The sequence below is a fragment of the Mastigoproctus giganteus genome, chromosome 13 (assembly GCF_048544385.1).
Source record: "Mastigoproctus giganteus isolate SK-2022 chromosome 13, ASM4854438v1, whole genome shotgun sequence".
In the NCBI taxonomy this organism is placed as follows: domain Eukaryota; kingdom Metazoa; phylum Arthropoda; class Arachnida; order Uropygi; family Thelyphonidae; genus Mastigoproctus; species Mastigoproctus giganteus.
The window spans coordinates 161,950,855-161,970,831 of record NC_143587.1 but is presented as its reverse complement, the minus strand read 5'-3'; the positions used below and the strand labels follow the sequence as shown (position 1 = coordinate 161,970,831).

The 19,977-nt window shown below is 36.5% G+C and overlaps 1 protein-coding gene across 1 annotated transcript in view; it reads left to right on the top strand.

The window, feature by feature from the left end:
* The first annotated feature begins 2,432 nt into the window (after nt 1-2,432).
* Nucleotides 2,433-19,977, top strand: part of Polr2J (DNA-directed RNA polymerase II subunit RPB11) — a 63,670-nt gene continuing 46,125 nt past the window's right edge. The window contains exons 1-2 of the mRNA XM_090387172.1: nt 2,433-2,531; nt 4,171-4,260. Coding sequence (XP_090243298.1) covers nt 2,479-2,531; nt 4,171-4,260 — 143 coding nt within the window. The 5' untranslated portion in view covers nt 2,433-2,478. The remainder of the gene's footprint in view (nt 2,532-4,170; nt 4,261-19,977) is intronic.

The window sequence follows — 19,977 nt, the reverse complement described above, 5'->3', positions numbered from 1 at the left end:
CTTACCTTGCTTTTAGGGTGCCGAGGTGGAGGCTAATCAGGTTGTCTGGATTGTCTTTCAATATCTATCAGTATTTAATATCACTGCAATCAGATAGCAGCCTATCAACGAAGCAGTAGCGTACATCACACAAAACAGTCCATGCAGCTGCAACTACATTTTCAAAAATGTCTCGGTTCCCCCATTTCCTGGACCTTGGTGGAATAGAAAACGCACAGTTTCAGAAAAAAAAAAAAAAAAAATCCGACTGGGAAATTCTACTATTTCCCAGTCGACAAGCACTAAAGCTGTCTGGTACAAAATTTGGAAAATGAATGGAAAATATACATCGGGCCCTTCATCAGTCCTAGAACGCAATGGAATGTCGTTGCAAACGCAATTGCAATACGAATGCACTTGGGAGCACCTTTTCTACGACATCTTCAACAACTGATCCAACTTGCCCAATTTGTTGATAGTAGCAAATTGGGCAAGTTGCAGCTATGGCTAAAGGGATGGTTGAATGGGAGAAGACGGAGAGTCACTGCTCTTCGTGGACTAATGTTGTGGAGTCCCCCAGGTGTTGGGCTCACTGTTATTTTCTGTATTTATCAATGATATTGATGAAGGTATTAGCATTAGTTGAGGCATATGATAAAAGAAAGCAAGCGTATATATCATCAGCCAAAAAAAAAAAAAAAAAAAACACATTCCATTTCACCTATCCAGTCACTCGAAATGTTTGTCTAGTTCAGCCTTAAATTTATTTAAGCTCTCAACTTCCACAACAACAGATGAAAGTCTGTTCCACCAATCAACTACCCGCTAGCTAAAAGCAAACTTCTGCACATCTATCCTAAAACTGTCTTTCCTCAATTTGAATCTATGCTCACTCAGGTTCTTAATCTCAGCAAGTATCCAAGCAAGAAAGTATCCCATCAGCATTGAGCCTGCTGAAACCATTCAAGGCCATATACACCTCAATCAGATCACCTCACTGGTGCCTAGTCTCCAGATGCTGCAACTTACAGACCTGTACGCAATACTCAAGGTGTGGCCTGACTATTGCTTTATACAAGGGGATAATTACCTTCTTGTCTCTGCTAGCAGAATTCCTATATATCATTGACAAAACTCCATGACCTGCTCTGGCAGCCCGTCTGCACTGCTCAGAGAATTTCATATCTGACTGCACAATTACCCCAGGTCTTTTTCATTCGCCACCTCCCTGAATATAGTACCACACGGTTGGTACGTTTCTCTTGGGTTACCGCTACCCATTTGTCAATGTTAAACTTCAGTTCTGCGTGGTAGCACAGTGTTTTTGTCACTGTCCTCCCCACACCGGGTAGAAAAGGCTCCGGTTCGAATCCCATCGATGATGCGAGGAACTTTAGTGGGCTTTTTTCACTGAGTTAGTTGTGGCTGGGTTAGTTGGTTTCAGGAGTAGATATCAAGTTTCCCCTCACCCCCAGAAACTGAGGTTTTTTTCGTCCAGCAAACAGGCAAATCGACCAGAGGACACATAAATATGGGTAGGTAGATGTTATCATTTACAGGGTACCCTAATATCATAATTCATAATTTGTTAAACTTCATTTGCCACTTCTCAGCCAACTGCCTAACTTTTCTAGATCCTGTTGCAATAGCATACTGTCTTTATTGTCGTTAACAACTCTGCTAATCTCTATATCGTCTGCATACTTGGACATTAAGCATGGTATACCTTCACCAATATCATTGATAAATACACAAAACAACAGTGGACTCAGCACCGAAACCTGGAGTACTCCAATAATAAAATTAATCTACGTACAGCAGTGTCCATTTATTGCCACTCTCTGTCATCTCCCATTCAACCATCCCGTTATCCATTGCAGCAACTTGCCCTTAATGCCATACTGCTCCAATTTCTACAGCAGTCTTCCATATGCAACAGTATCAAAAGCTTTCCTGCAGCAACAGTACCAAAAGCTTTCCAGATCAGGCTTAAAATCCAAGTTTGCAGATGTACGAAGGTTGGCATTGTTGTACCTAACAGTATGCTTCTGCAACAGGTTCTAAAAAAATTGGGCAGATTGAGAGGTGGCAACTGAAGTTTAACATTGATAAATGCACATCAACAGAAATGACTTTCCCCCAGCCGCCTCGCCTTCAACTCCTAGAATTACTTCGAAAAAAATCAAATCGTCAAAAACACAACTTGAAAACAAAGAAAAGTGACCTCATGACTCCTGGCATTTTATTTTATTTATTGTTTTTTTTTTTGAACATCTGTATTCCGAAGCTATCAAATTCACACTTGTGGCAGTACATTAAGTCACGTGATTGATAAAAGCGCAAACGCAAAGGATACGTTTAGTGACGTATTATAATAACCTACCAATCAAAACTAAGCACTTCAACAAACAGCAAGTTACGTAGTTTCACGTTTAATCCCTCTAATAATGCATATCGCAGAGTAGTAAGCATATCAATACATACAAGTATACTGTCAGGATGAATGCACCGCCAGCATTTGAATCATTTTTGCTCTTCGACGGGGAAAAAAAGTAAGTTTTAATGAAAATATAATTTGTTGTTGCCAATATAATATTGCCAGTTTTGTATCAACCAGTAATACAGCTACACCAAGCTCAAAATTCAGGAGGTAGGCAAGGTTACATGAAAAATATTCGTTATATCCTACTCCAAGCGCGCATGATGTGTCAATGAATGCAATATTTTTTTATTAGAATCCAGGAAATTCAGAACTATTGACATGTTTTTTTTTTTTACAGTGCTAGGGGTCGGGAATTCCCTTATTAAGTTTTGAATAGTAGTTTATCATTATTATTTAAACGATAATAATTTAATCGAGGTAACATCAAGCTAACAACAACAAAAAAGTTACGTTAGCTTGATGAACTGTAGGTGCAGGTTGATTGTTTTTACAAGTTCATTGCTGAGTTAAAAGAATATGAGAAAGAGATAAAATGGTTTGCCTCATTTTTTGGAGAAACTCCGAGTTTTGATGACATGAAAACAGGTTACCTATATGTTCTGAGCTTCATGTAAACATTTAATCATTAATCCATTTCCACATCCCGGCATTGATAGTTTTTGGGTCCTGGATGATGCTTGTCCTTGACGCTTAGATTTTTTTTTTTTTTTTTTTTTTCATAATCAGTACCTGAAGAAAAGACATACATTTCGGGTGAGCATCAAGGAGATAGTGAAAAGTTCAGGTACTGCTATCCGAGGTGAATGGCAAGAGTGAGAGAACACTTGCTCATACTGCATTTTAGATATTTGGTACTTAAGGTTATATTTTGTAGATAATATGGTACATAAAGTTCAAGTCCCTGAAGACAAGTACTTCAGGGACCTTCATTCTGTATTGTAGTAAAATTAATTCATATCTCATTCTCATGAAATATGAATCAATGCAAAGTAGACCATGAAGCATGACCAAAGCATTTTCTTTAGCATAATTTTTGAACTCAGAGTAGTCTAATATTAAAAATAGCAAGTACTCTTTTAAAATGCATCTAAAATAAATAGCTTACCTGAAAGAAACAGGTAGTGAGGTGCGTTAAAAAAAAGCTCTTCCTATTTTTAATATTAGGTTAGTAAGACAGTAATTAGGAGTTATCAGGCCATAATTAATGTTAGTAAACTTAGAATACTGAATACATCATAGATAAGATTAATTTTTATCATTTTTTTTTTTTTTTATCTAGGTATAAATTCCAATCTAGAACTAAGTCTTATATTCATTATTTGGAATTACAGGGTAGTTTCAACAAACCTGTTATCAATCATTGTCTTGTTATGCCTTAGCAGGATAAATTATTGTCCACCACTCACCCACATGTAGTGAACCAAATCAAGACTTCTGTGTGGAAGAAATAGCAGATTCCCTTGCATTTCCCTTATATTTCATATATCTCTCTCTCTCTGCAATTTTCTTATCTTCAGCCTTCTGACAAAAAAAAAAAGGGAATGGAATGCTGAATTGCAACAGAATGTATTTGATTTGTTTCACCAGCAGCATAAGAAACTTTGCGCAAATTATTTTGTGCTTGGTGAACTTTTGTGAATTTGCAGAACAGATGGACAAGTACCCTTGAATGGGTTTGTGTCGAACCTACCTTGCATAGTTTGTATTACAGCTGCTTAAATTTTTTTACTTTTTTTCATCACTTCTAGAATTACTATTGAGAAAGATACCAAAGTTCCCAATGCTGCTATATTTACAGTGAACAAAGAGGATCATTCTTTGGGCAATATGATTAAAGCGTAAGTAAATTTTGTGAAAGTCTTAGTTGTACATGTGTATATTATTAAATACATTGCCATTTTAATTCTTTTTAATAAAACAATTACTTAAAACCACCCCACATTTTTTTTTTTTGTCCATCCCCTCTAACAACATTGGTCAAAAAAAAAAAAAAAGTTTTTTTTGTTTTTTTTTTTTTCATCAAAGATATAAACACACTTTTCTAATCCAGTTTTGTGCACTGATTGAAAATATGTTCTGAATAAATTTCATGAGTGTCCCCTAAGACCAGATTTATGCAAGTCTTATAGAATTCCATATTACCAAGTTGTATCAAAGGCTCTTTTAATATCAAGATATACTGTGGCTAAATGCCCATTTCTGAAGAAGCATTCTGGGTATTTGCTTCAGCATTGATAATGAAATAAAATGCCAACCTGCTCTTCCAAAAACCATGCTTACTTTGACTCAGAATGTTTTCAGTCTCTAGAAACCATGTCAGTTGGGAATTAATGATTCTTTCCATTGTTTTTGCCAAACAGTTGGTTAGAACAATATTGCAGTAATTTGTTGGATTTGTGTAGTCTCTGTTTTGAGAACTGCCTGCATGAAACAGTTGAACATACTAAGAGTTCTATCATTCACTAAGTGGCCAGCTGATTGCCTCATTCTATTCTGATTATACAAATCAGATTGAAGCTTGAATACAGAGTAATCAGATCCAAGCTTGAATACAGAGAACTAGTATTTGGGAACTTTCTGTATATAATGGTACCTTGGATTGCGAGTAACTTGGTCTGCGAGTGTTTTGCAAGACGAGCAAAAATTTTTAATAAATTCTAACTTGATAAACAAGCGAGGTCTTGCAATACGAGTACAGTCAGTCCTTGTATAACACGTGTTTACACTACACGATTTATAAATAGGGGGACGATATCTTATATAACACAAACTGAATTCGCTTATGCACGATTCGCCTTTGTGTTTACAAGAAATGGCAGTCGAATGCAGAATCGCCCCAACCGAATGCAACACGATAGGAATGAAGAGAAGATTCTGAAAATGTATTTATGTTTTTTATATCAGTGAAGGGAAACACATTTCACCATAATAACGTAAAAACCAACACAATTCCAGCTATCAGTATAATCGCAAATGCAGATAGATCGAGTTTACTATCAGTATAATCACAAATGCAAATAGATCCAGTTTATAACAGATTCCACTAGCAGGAACACAACTGGAAATTGTTTTATGGTAGTAACCCCTAGAAATGTGCTTTAGTAAAATGTGAGGTGTTTGTTAATAGTGTATCTCTGCCTTTACGGTGTTGTTTATTCAGTTGCTACACACGTGCAGCTTTGTTTATGTGTATCAAGCGTGCCTCCTCATTTTGTAATTGTGCTTTATTCCCTAAAAATTGTCTGCCAAGCATCACGTGATCACATGCTGATCAGGATTGTGGGTAATCGTTTTGCATGCTCGATCTCAGTCGGCATACCTCATTCGTATACGGTCAACACTCTGGTCAACATTCGTGTTAGCGTTGTGACCACGTGTATGTGCGTAAAACATTTTTTTTTATTTTGTGTTCAAATGTAGTGACTGTTCTTTATTAACTGTACACTACGGAAATGGCCCCAATGAAAAAAAGGGTTGAAAAGGAAGGCGGTAAGAAGGAGATGATTACGGTAGAAGTTAAGAAGGAAATCATCAGGAAGCACGAACAAGGTATGAAGGTGGCCGCCATCGCAAGATTTTATAACAAGTCTACGTCAATGATTTGCACAGTATTATAGAAGAAAGAAGAACTAAGGGGACTAGATGTAGCAAAAGGAGTCACGAGAATATCAAAGCAACGGCCACATATTCTGGAAGATGTAGAAAAGTTGCTTTTGGTGTGGATAAACAAGAATCAACTAGCAGGTGATACTGTGACAGAGCACTTGATCTGTGAGAAGGGAAAGGCCTTGTACACCGACCTTGTAAGTAAACTGTCAGGTACTGGCAGTTTACTTACAAGGTCAATACCATGTATTGTTCTAACCTGCAGAGATGCTTCCACGTAGGATTGTCCACATGTCTTTTCAGAAAATACTGCTCAACCTGTGTGTTTAGTTTAACTCAACTTAACCAGACAGGACATTTTGAAATCTAAAAATTTTTTTTCTTCTTGAGTTTAACTTAAAAGAGGGCACACTGAAGAAAAGGAGTATTTTCCTAATACTGCACCATTATTTATGCATGTGTTATTATTTATCAGTGACCCTGATTTATGAAATGGTGACATCTCTCACAAAAACATCGTATGATTAATATTTCATCACTGGTTAATAAAGCTCATCAAGCTGCTAATGTATTGTCCTTCCTTAAACTAATCAGTATATACTAGAAATAGTTAATTAAGTAAACAAGGAGTAAAGAATATAGTAAACTAGCAAACATTAGTAAACAAGGAAGAGGAGAGGAAGCTCTAGAATACAATGGAGAAATAAAATCTAGAAAATTATTGGAGTGTGGTAGATGGGAGCTGAAGTGTCTAGACAAGCATGAAGAAACATGGAAGATACTTTCATCCAACAATGGACTGACAATTGTTGAAACAGAAAAAGATAACAGACATCAGGTTATTTATTACCACTCATCTAATAAGTGACATTCTTATACTATAATTGTGGTGTTCTATAGCTGCTAATGCACCCATGAATCCACAAACAAACAAGCAGTATTGAAGGTTCCTGCCACATGCCCACTTCAATAGATAACAGAAGATTACCATTAGTAATCTTCTATTATCTGGCAAGTGATGCAAGAAAGCAAGCTTATACAGCATCATCAAAAAAACACTTCCCATTTCACTTATCCATTCCCTCCAATAATTTGTCTAGTTCTTCCTGGAATTTATTTAAGCTATCAACTTACACAACAGATGGGAGTTTATTGCACCAGTCAACCACACACTGGCTAAAGGCAAACTTCCACACATCTGTTCTGTAACTGTCCAGTATATGCCCCCCTCATGTACATAGTCCGAGGAAGTGGAAGAATTGCATCAGCATTGAGCTTGCCCAATCCATTCAGAGCCAATCACTTTGCAGGTGCATAGTCTTGAAACTTAAGCTTTTCTTGGTAAGAGCACCCCTTTGTTCCCCTCACCAAGCTCGTTACCTTTCTGTGTATCCACTGCAACATCTCTACATCCTTCCTAAAATGAAGCCTCCTGACCTGTATGCAGTACTAAAGATGCAGCTTGACCATTGCTTTATACAGTGGAATAATCACTTCCTTATCCTTGCTAGCAAAATTCCTGTTCAGTCTGTCTGCCCTGCTCCCAGAACTTCATATCAGCTGCACAATTAAACCATAACCTTTTTCATTTTCCCCTTCCCTGAGTGTTTTATCACACAGTTGATATGTTACTCTGGGATTACTGCTATCCATATGTAGCACCTTGCATTTGTCAGTGTTCAACTTTAATTGCCATTTCTGAGCCCATTTTCCTAATTTTTCTAGATCCTGTTACAGTAGCATACTGTCATTACTCACCCTGCCAACCTTTTGTATCATCTGCAAAATGTGGACATTAAGCATGATGTGCCTTTATCAATGATATTGAAAAAGGTCTGAACACTGCTAATAACATTAGTCCATGAAGCTCAGCGTCCGTTGATTACCACTCAGCCATCGCTTTAACCACAGCAGCAAATTTGCCCATAGTGCCACTGCTCCTATTTGTACAGCAGTCTTATATGTGCGATAATATCAAAAGCATTTACTGAAATGCAAGTACAGGTAGCCCTTGATTTACACCGGGGTTAGGTTCATGGGGGGGGACAGCAGCAAATGGAACCCTTTATATAATGGAGTTAATGGAAAATCACAGGGTTAGGTTCTGGGCACCAAAAATTTTACCTACCCTTTTCAATACTGCTGAAGTATTTAAAGTTCAGAAATAAACTTTTTTAATTAAAAAAAGTGTTTTATTTTTAATCTATATAAATACGGTTACATGTAAAAAATAAATTACAAAACATTTTGACAGTGAAAAGCAAATTTGGCGTGATGCCAAATTTTTAATTGGTTTTTGAAGGTCCTGGTTGAGGATCTTCTGTTGAAGGCACTGTGTGAGGAGATTGCCTTTTTTGAAGAAAGAAGCAAGTGTTGATTGCCTGAATTTCTTCCGCCTTTCTTTGAGAATTTCAAAATAACAGGTCAGGGTTGATATGACACCCCTTTTAACTGTGGCACTCCTCTGCCAGTGGTGATCAATGTCACAGAGCTCATTAATGAGGGACTCTACACTTGCAAGAATCAGTTGAAGATCACTGGTCTTCATAATTTTTAGAGGAGCATCTTCTTTCTCTTCCTCCTGCTGTTTGCTTCAAGATGTTCATTTGAAAGAGTCTGTGCATGACTTTTCAAGAGCTCAGTTACATCTTCAACTGTAACTTTTTCTAACTCTGCCTCTTGTGCCAGCCTGCTAATGTTTTCTACAACATTCTGTTGTGGCTCGAATCCTCTGAAATCATGCATGAAATCTGGGAGAAGTTTACGGCACACTTCATTTAGACAATTGACAATCATCAAACAATCGTCAATATTCTCTCATTGTAATGTTGGACTCGTCTAAAGCTTTTACCATTTCTATAAATGTTTGCCATAGGTGGTAATAGCTTTAAAGTGGCTATTACCCCCTGATCCATCTGTTGCAAAACTGATGTATTATCTGTGATTGGCTCAGATTGTCCTTGATCATGTGAACAGTGCATGAAACCTAGCATGGTACGATGCCAATAAATTTTGTTTGATGATTTAAACTTTTAATATAATTGGGATTATATTGATATAATTGGATAGATCCCATCTGTTCCAGGTGCCTTTCTTATGTTTAACTTCAATTTCTCTTCCACCTTCCTCTCAGTTATTACAAAATCATTTAGCTCCCTGTTAGAGTTTAATAAACTTTGGGCATCCACTTTCTCCCTAAAGAATTAGAATTACGCATATGTAAATGAAAATATTCATTCAGTTTGTCAGAATCCTGAGCAAGATCATCAACAGTCGAACCATTGATATAAAGGAGACCAATTTAATTCATCTCTCTTCCTTCTAGTGTTTAAAGTAAAGAAGTCTGCTGTTTTTCTTTGCTAAGAATTTCTTGTAATCTGCGAGAAATCCTTTCTCGCTTGCCTAATCTCCTCTGCGACTTGATTACAGATTAATTTATGTCTGCTGTTGTGTAGGCTTCTGTGTTGCCTGATTTTTATATGCATCCAGTGCATTTTTCTTCTCTGCCACAAGTCTCATAAATTCAACTGACATCCATTTAGGTCTAAACTTTGAACAGGATTTTTAAGTTGGTATAAAACCTGGTTAGTATGTGAATGCTTTCCATTTATAATGGTAACTCATCAGTTGATCCCTTTTGTATAGAATTTAAAAACTGTCTCAGACCACTGTAGTCACCTTTACAAAACATTAACTGTTCCCTTTCCTTTTTGATGGTAATTATAACTTTAAGTAAATCCTATCTCAGTACACTGTGGTCACTACTAACTAGTTGTTTTTTTATCTGCAGATAATTAATGCATGAATAATCACTGCTGATAATCAGATCACGGATATTACTTCCTCTTTTTGATTCTCTAATGTGCTGCTGTTGAAAAGTCTTCCAATAAATCCAAAGGTTTGCTTGTTTTTTTCTTTTTTTTTTTTTTATGAAAACCCCAAACATGAGAGGTATTAGAACCTATAGTACTTAGTACCATGCTTGGGTTGGAGGTTGAGAAGATGAAAGAAGATATTTGTTGACATTAGACTTGAACTTCTGTAGACTGTAATTTTCAGGAAATACGCATGAAGGAAGATTGTTCCAGAAAACGGCAGTTAAATGAATAAACAAGGAATATGAAAAGTTGGTTCTGTGAGTTTGAAGATCGACAGTAAATGGATGTTGGCTTGTGGTGGCACGTGTTTGGATTCTTTTGAAAGAGAGAGAGAGCGGGAATTATCGAAGCCAATTCAGAAGAACAGTGCCCATGGAAATATCTGTAGAAAATATTCGTCTCTCCACTTGCTGTCTCATATACAGTACTATCTATGAGACAGCAAGTGGAGAGACAGATATTTCCATGGGCACTGTTCTTCTGAATGGAATCTAGAAGTCTGAGAGAGGTTTTGGGAGCACCACCCCAGATGTGGGAACAATATTCCAAATTTGTACAGAGTGAACAGCTGTTTGAAAGAAAAGTAATGCCGAGAGCGAAAGAGGAAACCAAGTTGTTTAAATGCAGAGAAAGCAATATTTGTAATGTGCTTGTGCCAAGACAGATTAGAAGTCAGAGTGATCCCCAAAAGAGATATATCATCTTGCCTAGAAATCGGAGTGTCACTAAAGATATCATGTCACCATTGAATTGAATTCCATAGGAACAGAAGAATCCTTTTTGCAGGATAGAAGACAAGACTGAGTTTTAGAAGGATTGAAATTAACTAAGTTGTCGTTGCCACACTGGAGAACTACTAGAGGATCGACATTTAACAAATTGCTATCAGATATTCGAGAAGTTGAAGCTGATTGAGCAGAGCAAGGTTTCTCAAAATGGGAAGTGCAATGCAATGTGCTATCGTCGGCAAAACTATGGGTAGGATTTCCAGTCAATGGAAGAAGTTAGAAGACAGAGAGCCATCTACCATCACCCTCAGTGAGCGATCAGAGAGAAAACTGGATAATTACAAAAAACAGTTGGCAAACCATGAGATGGAAGCTTGTTTAGAAGACCTTTATACCAAACATGATCGAATGCCTTTGAGATGTCAAGAGCAACTTCTTGTGTTTCACCGAACTTTTCCATTGAATTTGTTCATAAATGGGAAACATAAGGCAGAATATCACCACTGGATCAACACCGACAATCGTTGGTCAGACGGAAGGTTACTAGGTAGTTTAAGATTTAGCGGTTAATTGATTTCTCCATTACTTTAGAAAGAGTAGATGTAATTGCAATTGGATGATAATTGGATGGGAAGGATTTGTCACCCGTTTTAGGAACTCGCTGGATATGAGCAAATTTCCAAGCAGAAGGAAAAACACCATTGAAATAAGAAAGTGAAAAAATGCAGCAAAGAACAGGAGCAAGTTCAGGAGCACAGGTTTTGAGAACAAGTGGAGAAATACCATCAGGACCTGCAGCTTTCTTAGCATCAAGATTCATCAAAATCCTTTTGACAGAAGACCACAGGAGGCATTGAATGCCTCCTGTGGGAGGTGTTTTACCAAAATCATTAATACATAAGTTGGAAGGAAAATGGGATGCTAGTAGGTCAGCTTTATCCTTGGCTTAAGTGACAATAGAACCATCTGGTTTTGACAGAGGTTGGGAGCAGAGATGGGCAAAAGTTGCAGCCAATAGCTTTGGCAAGAGACCAGAATGCTCGGCTACCATTAGGGCAAGAAGCAGGTTTTCTACTCTTAGCCTGTTCAAAATCTAGTCTGGACTGATTAATAAATGTCAGGGTTAGCCAGGTCTCCGTAAGGACCCAAATATCAAAGTCAGAGTGGCTAACCTCTGTTTTAAGTTTATTGAGCTTTTCAATGATGCCATTGTTGTTTGTTATTTGGTTTTTAGGAGCATTGGCGACTAAGGCCGTATTGCTCCCTTCAATGATGCTTCTACAGTTTTGGAGGTATATATTTATAAAAATTCTTTTCTCTTTGTATCTGCCGTGAGTATTATTATTAATTGATTGCTATTTAATGCGGTTGCTTTCAGCCTTTCCCAGGCCATTTTTATTGTAGAAGGTATTATGTGTAATAAGTTTGTTGTCTTTATAGTGTTTTCTGAATCTAAAGAGCTGAACTGTAAACCCCCCCCCCCCCCCAGTGAAGTTGTTTAGGTTTAATTAGTTCTACATCCTTTTGATCAAAGCTGATTTTAAAGCAGGAGTATATTTCGGGATGAAGTGATTTAATTTTCTCAGCTGAAATGTTAACGTTAATTTTTTTTTCTTTAAGTAGCATTCAAGGTCAGCCTCCTCCATGGTGAGTGCCAACCTGGAGACATGCCAGCAAATCTTTTTAGGAACAACTAAAAGATTCCCTCTATCACCCTTTCCAATGAATTTTATTTTGCTACCATTGGGCTTGTTGAAAGATCCATGATCAGTAAAGACCTTGACCTGGTGAGGTTTCATTTCATCACCTATCCCATTCTCCTTTCCCCTTTCAGTGAATTTGACTTTTTTTTTTTTTTTTAGATATATTCAGAAATCCATCATCAGGAGTGTCACTGGTGTGTTTAGGTTTCGAATGATCATCCTTTGCCTTATTGGATCTGGGTTGGTTAATAGGACCCTTTGGCGTTGGGGTTGTTGATTGACTGGAGTGAGTGAGCAATGCAGTAGCAGATTGTACAGAGTTCTCGCTTTGAGAAGCATGTTTCAGATTCTTCAGTGGATGAGAAGAGGGAGCATAATTCTGAGAAATGTACCTGGGGTCAGATTTGATGGCTTTGTTTGCAGATTCTGGGTTATTCCTGCTCTTTGGGATGGCCCCTAGGGTTATATCAGAGGCAGTATGAGTTTGCTTGTTGATGGTCAGTGATGAAGCCTCATTGTGAGTTTGGGTTGAAGCAGAATTTTTATTACGGTTGTGGATGTACTCAGTATTGGTTCCTTTATGTGAATACACCTTACTCTTTATTTGTGAGTTCACGCTTGATTTAAACTGAGTGTTGCCCAGGGTTGGTTACTGATTCGTTCAGCCGACATTTGCTCCTTGTTTTTTCTTCTTTCACTATCCTTTCCTGCTTGGTAGGAGTTAAAGCGTGCATCCTGCAGTGGGCCAACCAAGCGTGACAGGTCTATTAGGCTCTTGTTAAGGTTTCTGAATTCTTTATTAATATTGTTGTTTGGGGTGGCAAGACTTGCCTTGAGCTCATGAATCGTCAAGATTGAGTAGGATTCCGAATTGTGCATTTTCTCGCCTTTGGGAGTTGGAGATTCAGAGCAGCTGTTCCTCTGTTCCATATTGAAGTTGTTAGAGGTAAAGAACCTGAATTTTATTTCAGAAAAGAGGACTATGAAGATTAAAATGATTTTATGGCTGACAGGCAGCAGAAGGAAATGTACTAAAGTTCAGGGCTAATACATTAGAATTATGGAATATCTTTAAAGTAATAGTCACAGAAGCATACATACATAACATTAAAAAAATATAGCATGAAGAGGAGGATGTCCAGATGGATAACGACAGAGATTGCCATTTCTTATAGTGCAGAAGATGGCATGAGTCAGTTAGAGATCAATGAAATGTACTAAAGTTTGACAACTATAAGTTGATCTGTAATAGTATCACTGAAAATGTTAAGTTGGCAAAGGCTGAGTACAAGAAATCGCTATCAAAGAACAAAGAGCAGGGATGAGGAATTATTCACTTATGTGAATACAAACAAGAAAACAATATATCAGATTGGAATAAATAAATAAATCTAGAAAGAAATGAAGAAATAAATAAATGAAGAAATAAATAAATCTAGAAAGAATGAAGAAATAAATAAATCTAGAAATAATGAAGAAATAAATCTTTACAATATACAATGGTAATTGTATATTGTAAAGATGACTCAGGTAATGCTGCAAATATATTGAGCAACTACTTTACATCAGCATTTATAGATGAAAGACCCTTTGTGGTAAGAAGTTTTGTTTTATATTTTATTATTATTTTTTTTTTTTTTTTTGGTACAGCAAAAGCTTTGGCATTTTACAAAATCAGTTGGTTTACCTAAAACCTGCATCCATTCTATTCCCACCCCACATCCTTAACCCGAGATTCCTTACACTAAGAGTAATTCATTGGTTTTTCATTGTACTATAACCTACTGCTTCTCAATCATATTAATTTATCCTATCAATTTAACCCACCATTAGTGTGAATGCCATTAAGCTGTGGGGATTGAGGCAATCTCCAAATTTTAAACTTTAAATTGCAGCCATTTTTCAGTATTTCCTGTTCATATTTTTTTTTCTCACTAATTACAAGAAACTTCATGGATTCTAAATACAATATTATTTTCATATCAAAAACAGCTTCTTTTTTTTTTTTTCAATATAATTTCTAAGAACGGTGGATTTTTTTGCTAATTTTCATACCTTAACTTTAAAGGCAAAAACAAATATTTTCGATTGAATTTTTCCTTTTAATAAAGAATAGTCTTTTAGAATATATATTGCATATCTATGGTAGTTATTTTTAATGAAATTTTTAAATACGCAACTCTCAAAACAGCTGTAACAATATGCTTTATAAGCATATACAGCATATATGTGTTATAGTTGTGAGAAAGAAGCTGTTATATCAAGTTTTTTTAAATAAGTCAGTTCTGCTATAATATGGTACAAATGTTCCTAAAAATCTCCACATTATGGTATTTTGTACATTAAAAACAACACAGTTTATGGGATAAATAGGGATGGGGCAGAGCACTCAAAAAACATGTTCAGTCTGGTAAGTAAAAAAGTTAGAAACCCAATAAAATTGCTAACACTGGTTTAAACATCTTAAATTTCTAATAAATAAATAAATATTACAGTAAATATAGCATTTTACCTTGACAAGATACTGTGTATTAGCCGGAGACTATGTATTCTTACGTACATAGCTTAATTAATATTTCTGTTCACTGACTTTTTTTTTTTTTATTGTAAAATTTAAAACAGTAAAAAAGATAAGCAATCAGTAATGATGATCACGGCACGCACAAGTGAGATAGAGAGTAAAAAACTTAGGAAGCTTAAATAGGAATGAAGAGAAGATTCTAAAAATTTATATACGTTTTTATACGATCGAAGATTTCACCATAATAACATAAAAACCCACAAAATTCCAGCTATCGGTATTATCGCAAATGCAATAAATCAAAGTTTACTACCTGTTTATAATAGATTGCACTAGCAGAAAAGCTCATTAAACTGGGAACTGCAAATCGTTTTTATTGTTTTATGGTAGTGATCTCCAAAAATATGCTCCTCTGCTCACACTATCGTGCCTCATGAAATTTCTGTTCGAACAGAAAAATGTGAGCTCCTGAAAACATGAGTCAGCCTAGTTTATTCACATGATAACAGCATCACCTGTTATCTTGTGAATACAGCAAATGACAACAGTGTGTCTCTGACCAATACAACTACAGTAAATGGGAAATATAGCTCTCACACATTTGACATTTTGTTAGTGTCGTGAACTTGTATGTATTGCTGCGTGGTCGCTACGTTCAGCTTGGTGCTGGGTTTTGTGTTCACCTGGTGTTACTTGCATGAGCCAACACGAAAACCGTGTTATACTCTTATTGTTCCCTAAAATATCATTCGTGTTGGAGCAAATTTGTGTTGCTAAAATGTGCGTTAAAGCACAACTGACTGTATTTACATAAGTTCCCTTGCTCTCCATGGGAACATGAAAGAAGATACTTTTGTCATGTGAAGCAGTAAATGATGTAGAGAGCTGATGCTAGTCAAATTACAAGATTGCCTTTCACACAGGGCTTATCACAATTGTTGTGCTATTTTGCCAAGTAGCCTGAAAAATTCCAGGAGTAATTTTGCAGCGGAGTGACTGTAAATAGTTTTTTATGGTTTACTGTGGTGGTTTTGTATCACCAAAAATTTTTATATAGTTTTATTTGAATGTAATAAGTTCCTCAGTAAATTTGGACTATTCTTTCTATGTTTATCAAACACTTTGAAAGCTCTTAGGGATTGACTCAATTCGCATGTGCTGTTAAGTCGGTATAATAAATTATACTTTTCAGCCTAATACCACACTGTATAATTGATCCACATTAGATTTGCGCAAAGGACTGTTCCAAAAAAAGTAAAGGACCTGGATTATTGAGCTATCTCAACTTCCATATAATCATTACCTGTAACTATAGAATTTCCTATTATTAATACTTTTAGTTATATAGCTATTATATAGAACCTAAGTGGCTACCTATTTTTCAATGTAGCAATAGGTGTGGTGAATGAGAAGTGAAGTTCACCACACCACATAAAAATTGAGAAATTAGGTTGCTCGGTCGAAATTTTAAAAAATAACATACTGTTTGAATAAGTTTATTCAAAGCATGTACATTTAACTACTCAGTTACATCTGCTTCAGATGCAAATGATGAAACAATTTTTTTATATATAAGAACCCAGCACAAGAGGTATTAGAACATGTAATACGTAGTACAGAAATTCGACTATGTAGTTTTTGCCGGCCGGTGCAAACTTAAAAAAATCGTGGAAACATATTTTGCATCCCGTAGGAAAAAATGGAGGTATTGTTAAAATATCATAATGTGAACCCAATAACACATTGTTTTTTTTTTTTTTTTTTTGTAATTCGTTCCAGGTCCTCGGAAGTTGAAAATTTCACTATATTACTAAGATATTTATCTCTCTAAAAGATCATATTTATGATGGAAATTGCACTCCACTTTCATTGTTATCATATGTTCCCGTTATAAGAATCAATTTTGAACGCCTTTGTGATACTTTTCTAAAGCACGTTTCTGGAGGTCACGACCATAAAGCAATAAAAACAATTTGCACTTTCCGGTTTATTGGGTTTTTCTGTTAGTGCATCTAATTATAAACGGGTAGTAAATTTGATCTTATTGCATTTGCAATAATACCAATAACTGCAATTGTGTGTTTTTACGCTATTATGGTGAAATGTGTTTCCCATCACTGAAATCTTCAATCATATAAAAAACAAATTTTCAGAAACTTCTCTTCATTCCTATTTACGTATTACAATGATGAAGGGAAAGGGACCAACGGAAAGTGCAGTACTAGAAAACGAAACAAAATTGATTTAGAAGTGAAGATGAAAATGATTAAGAAGTACGAAGCAGGACAACGTTTTTCATCTGTTGCAAGGAAATTAGACCACACTGCTTCAACAGTGAATACTATTTTAAAGGACAGTGCATGTATAAAAAAATATGTCAAAGGATCAACACATTTAAGATCAACAGCGATCACAAAACAGCATTCAGTTATCGAAGATGGAACAGCTGTTAATAATATGGATGGAAAATCAGGTTCAGAAGCAAGTGCCCCTGAGTCTAATGACCATTCAAGCAAAAGCAACAAGTATTTATAAAGATATTAAGGATAAGTACATTGAACCCCAAGGCAGATTCGTGGCAACAACAGGTGGTTTAGGTTCAAGCATCATGCTGGTTTCCACAACTCTAGGTTTCCTCTAACTCCTCATGGAGGAGTTAAAGGAAGAGGAGAAAAAATTATCTAACGAATTTATTGACTTGCAGTGAAGTCACCAGTGCTGATCCTGCAGCTGCAGAGAAATTTTGTGATGCGTTGGAAAAAATTATTGATGAAGGCGAAAAAATTATTCAGCGCAGCAAATTTTTAACGTTCATGAAACTGCTCTGTATTGGGAAAAAATGCCAGATCGAACATTCATTGCTAAAGAGGAAAATGCAATGCCAGGTTTCAAGGCATCAAAAGATAGTGCCACTCTTGCTTGGGACTAATGCAGTGGGAGATTACAGCTTAAAACCACTGCTTGTGTACCTGTGCATTTCTGATCGAACCAGAGAGCATGGATAACAATATCTCTCTTTGAGAATTAGTTTAAATGCTGCTTCATTCCCGAGGTTGAAAAATATTGTAAAGACAACGACGTTCCTTTCAAGATTTTGCTTCTAATGCTCCTGGATATTGTAGCCGAGTGGGCAGGAGCGGGAGTGCAGTAGCACACGCTCTTTGAGTTGACCGGGGTTCAAGCCCCTGACTGCTGAATACAGTCGATCTGCCAACCCGCACGGGACCAGCGTGGCAGATTATGGTCCATTTCCCTCAACATGAATTGTTGAAGGAGGCTTCCATCCTGTAGTGGGTTGATAATGGCTGCACTTTACTTTTTTTTACCTGGACATCCTACACATCTAGCTGATTTCAATTCGAACATGAGTCATATTTCTACCGCCAAACATGACTCTACTCATTCAACCTATGGATCAGGGTGTTATTTCAAATTTAAAAGCATACTATTTACGCACAACATTTACTCAGGCATTGTCTACGGTAGACGGTGAGAAAAATTTTATGTTAAGAGACTTTTGGAAATCTTACAATATTTACCATGCCATCTTAAACATTAATAAGGCCTGGGTGGAAATTAGTAAAAGTTGTTTAAATGGTGCATGGAATAAAATATGCTGACAAAACTTAAAAGGCTTCGAAGGATTTGAAAAAGACAAATCATATGAAGAGTTTACAGATAAGATTGTAAAGGTTGCAGAGCTACTTCAGTTGGGGGTTGATGCCAAAGTCATGGAGGAGTTAGAGGAAGAGGAGAAAAAATTATCTAATGAATTTATTGACTTGCAGGCAGCGATAGTGAAAGAAGAAAATGCTGATGAAGCTCAAGATGAACCAAATGAGGAGCCGAGACGCTTCATCACCAGAGAGAGAGAGAGAGAGAGAGAGAGAGAGAGAGAGAGAGAGAGAGAGAGAGAGAGAGAGAGAGAGATGGCAGTAGCATTTCGTGAAATTGCATCAGCAATGGCAAGGTTTGAGAAGATAGATTCCTGACAGCGAACGATTCTTAAAAGTTAACAGTGGGGTGAAGATATGCTTGCTTGCTACAAAGAAATCTATGATGAAAAGAAAAAAGCCACCGTCCAGTCATCCATTAATATGCTGAACATTTAATAAGGTTGAACGGCCGACCCCTTCTAAATCTCTACAGCCCTCGACCTTCGCAGCGGTGTGGTTATCAGCTGAATATGTCGATTCTGGCAGGCAATGATGCTCAAGGGGTAAAACTTACTGACGTTATGCCTGTCTCCTCTCTTTTTTTGTAATTTTATAATTTTGAAATTTTTTAAATTGCACGCTTTAATTTTTCCTGTGCATGAGATAAAAAGTTTAATAAATACAATAAATAATTCTATTTACATGTTCATTGAACATTTCTTTTTTTTGATTCAATCAATTCAGCAAGCATAGGTGCGAGTGCTGCACAAGCAGGGGGGAAATTCTGACTTACATAAAATCTGTCTTATGTAGCGTTCCGCAGAATGCAACCCTTACATAAGTCGGGGAGTTCCTGTACTGTGCATGGATTGAAAGATGAGAAAATGAAAGAAGATACTTGTTGACATTAGGCTTGAATTTCTGAAGCTTGTAATTTTTAGGAAATATGTGAAGGGAAGTTGTTCCAGAAAAAGGAAGTTGAAGGAATAAATGAGGAAGAAGAAAAGATTGTTCTGTGAGTTTGAAGTTGGACAGTAAAAGGATGTTGACTGGTTGCCGCATGCATTCAGATTGGTTTGGAAGAGAGAGTGGGAGACTCTTAAAGATGAGTCATTAATTAACTTAACTGCCTCTCTTCAGTGGAATCTCGAAGCCTTTTAGAGACACCGCTCCAGATGTGGGAACAGTATTCCATGGTAGGGCAGATTTGTGATTTGTATGGTGTTTGGAAGAAAAGTATCGCTGAGAGCAAAAGAGAGAACCCAGATTTTTATATGCAGAGAAAGCAATATTTGTAATGTGCTTATGCCGAAAGAGATTAGAAGTCAGGGTAATCCCTAATAGAGATATGATCTTTCATGGAAATCAGTGTCATCAAAGATAATCATAGGAGAAGAATCCTTATTGCGAGGACTGAGTTTAAAAATGATTGAAAACAACTAAGTTATCTTTGCCCCACTGGA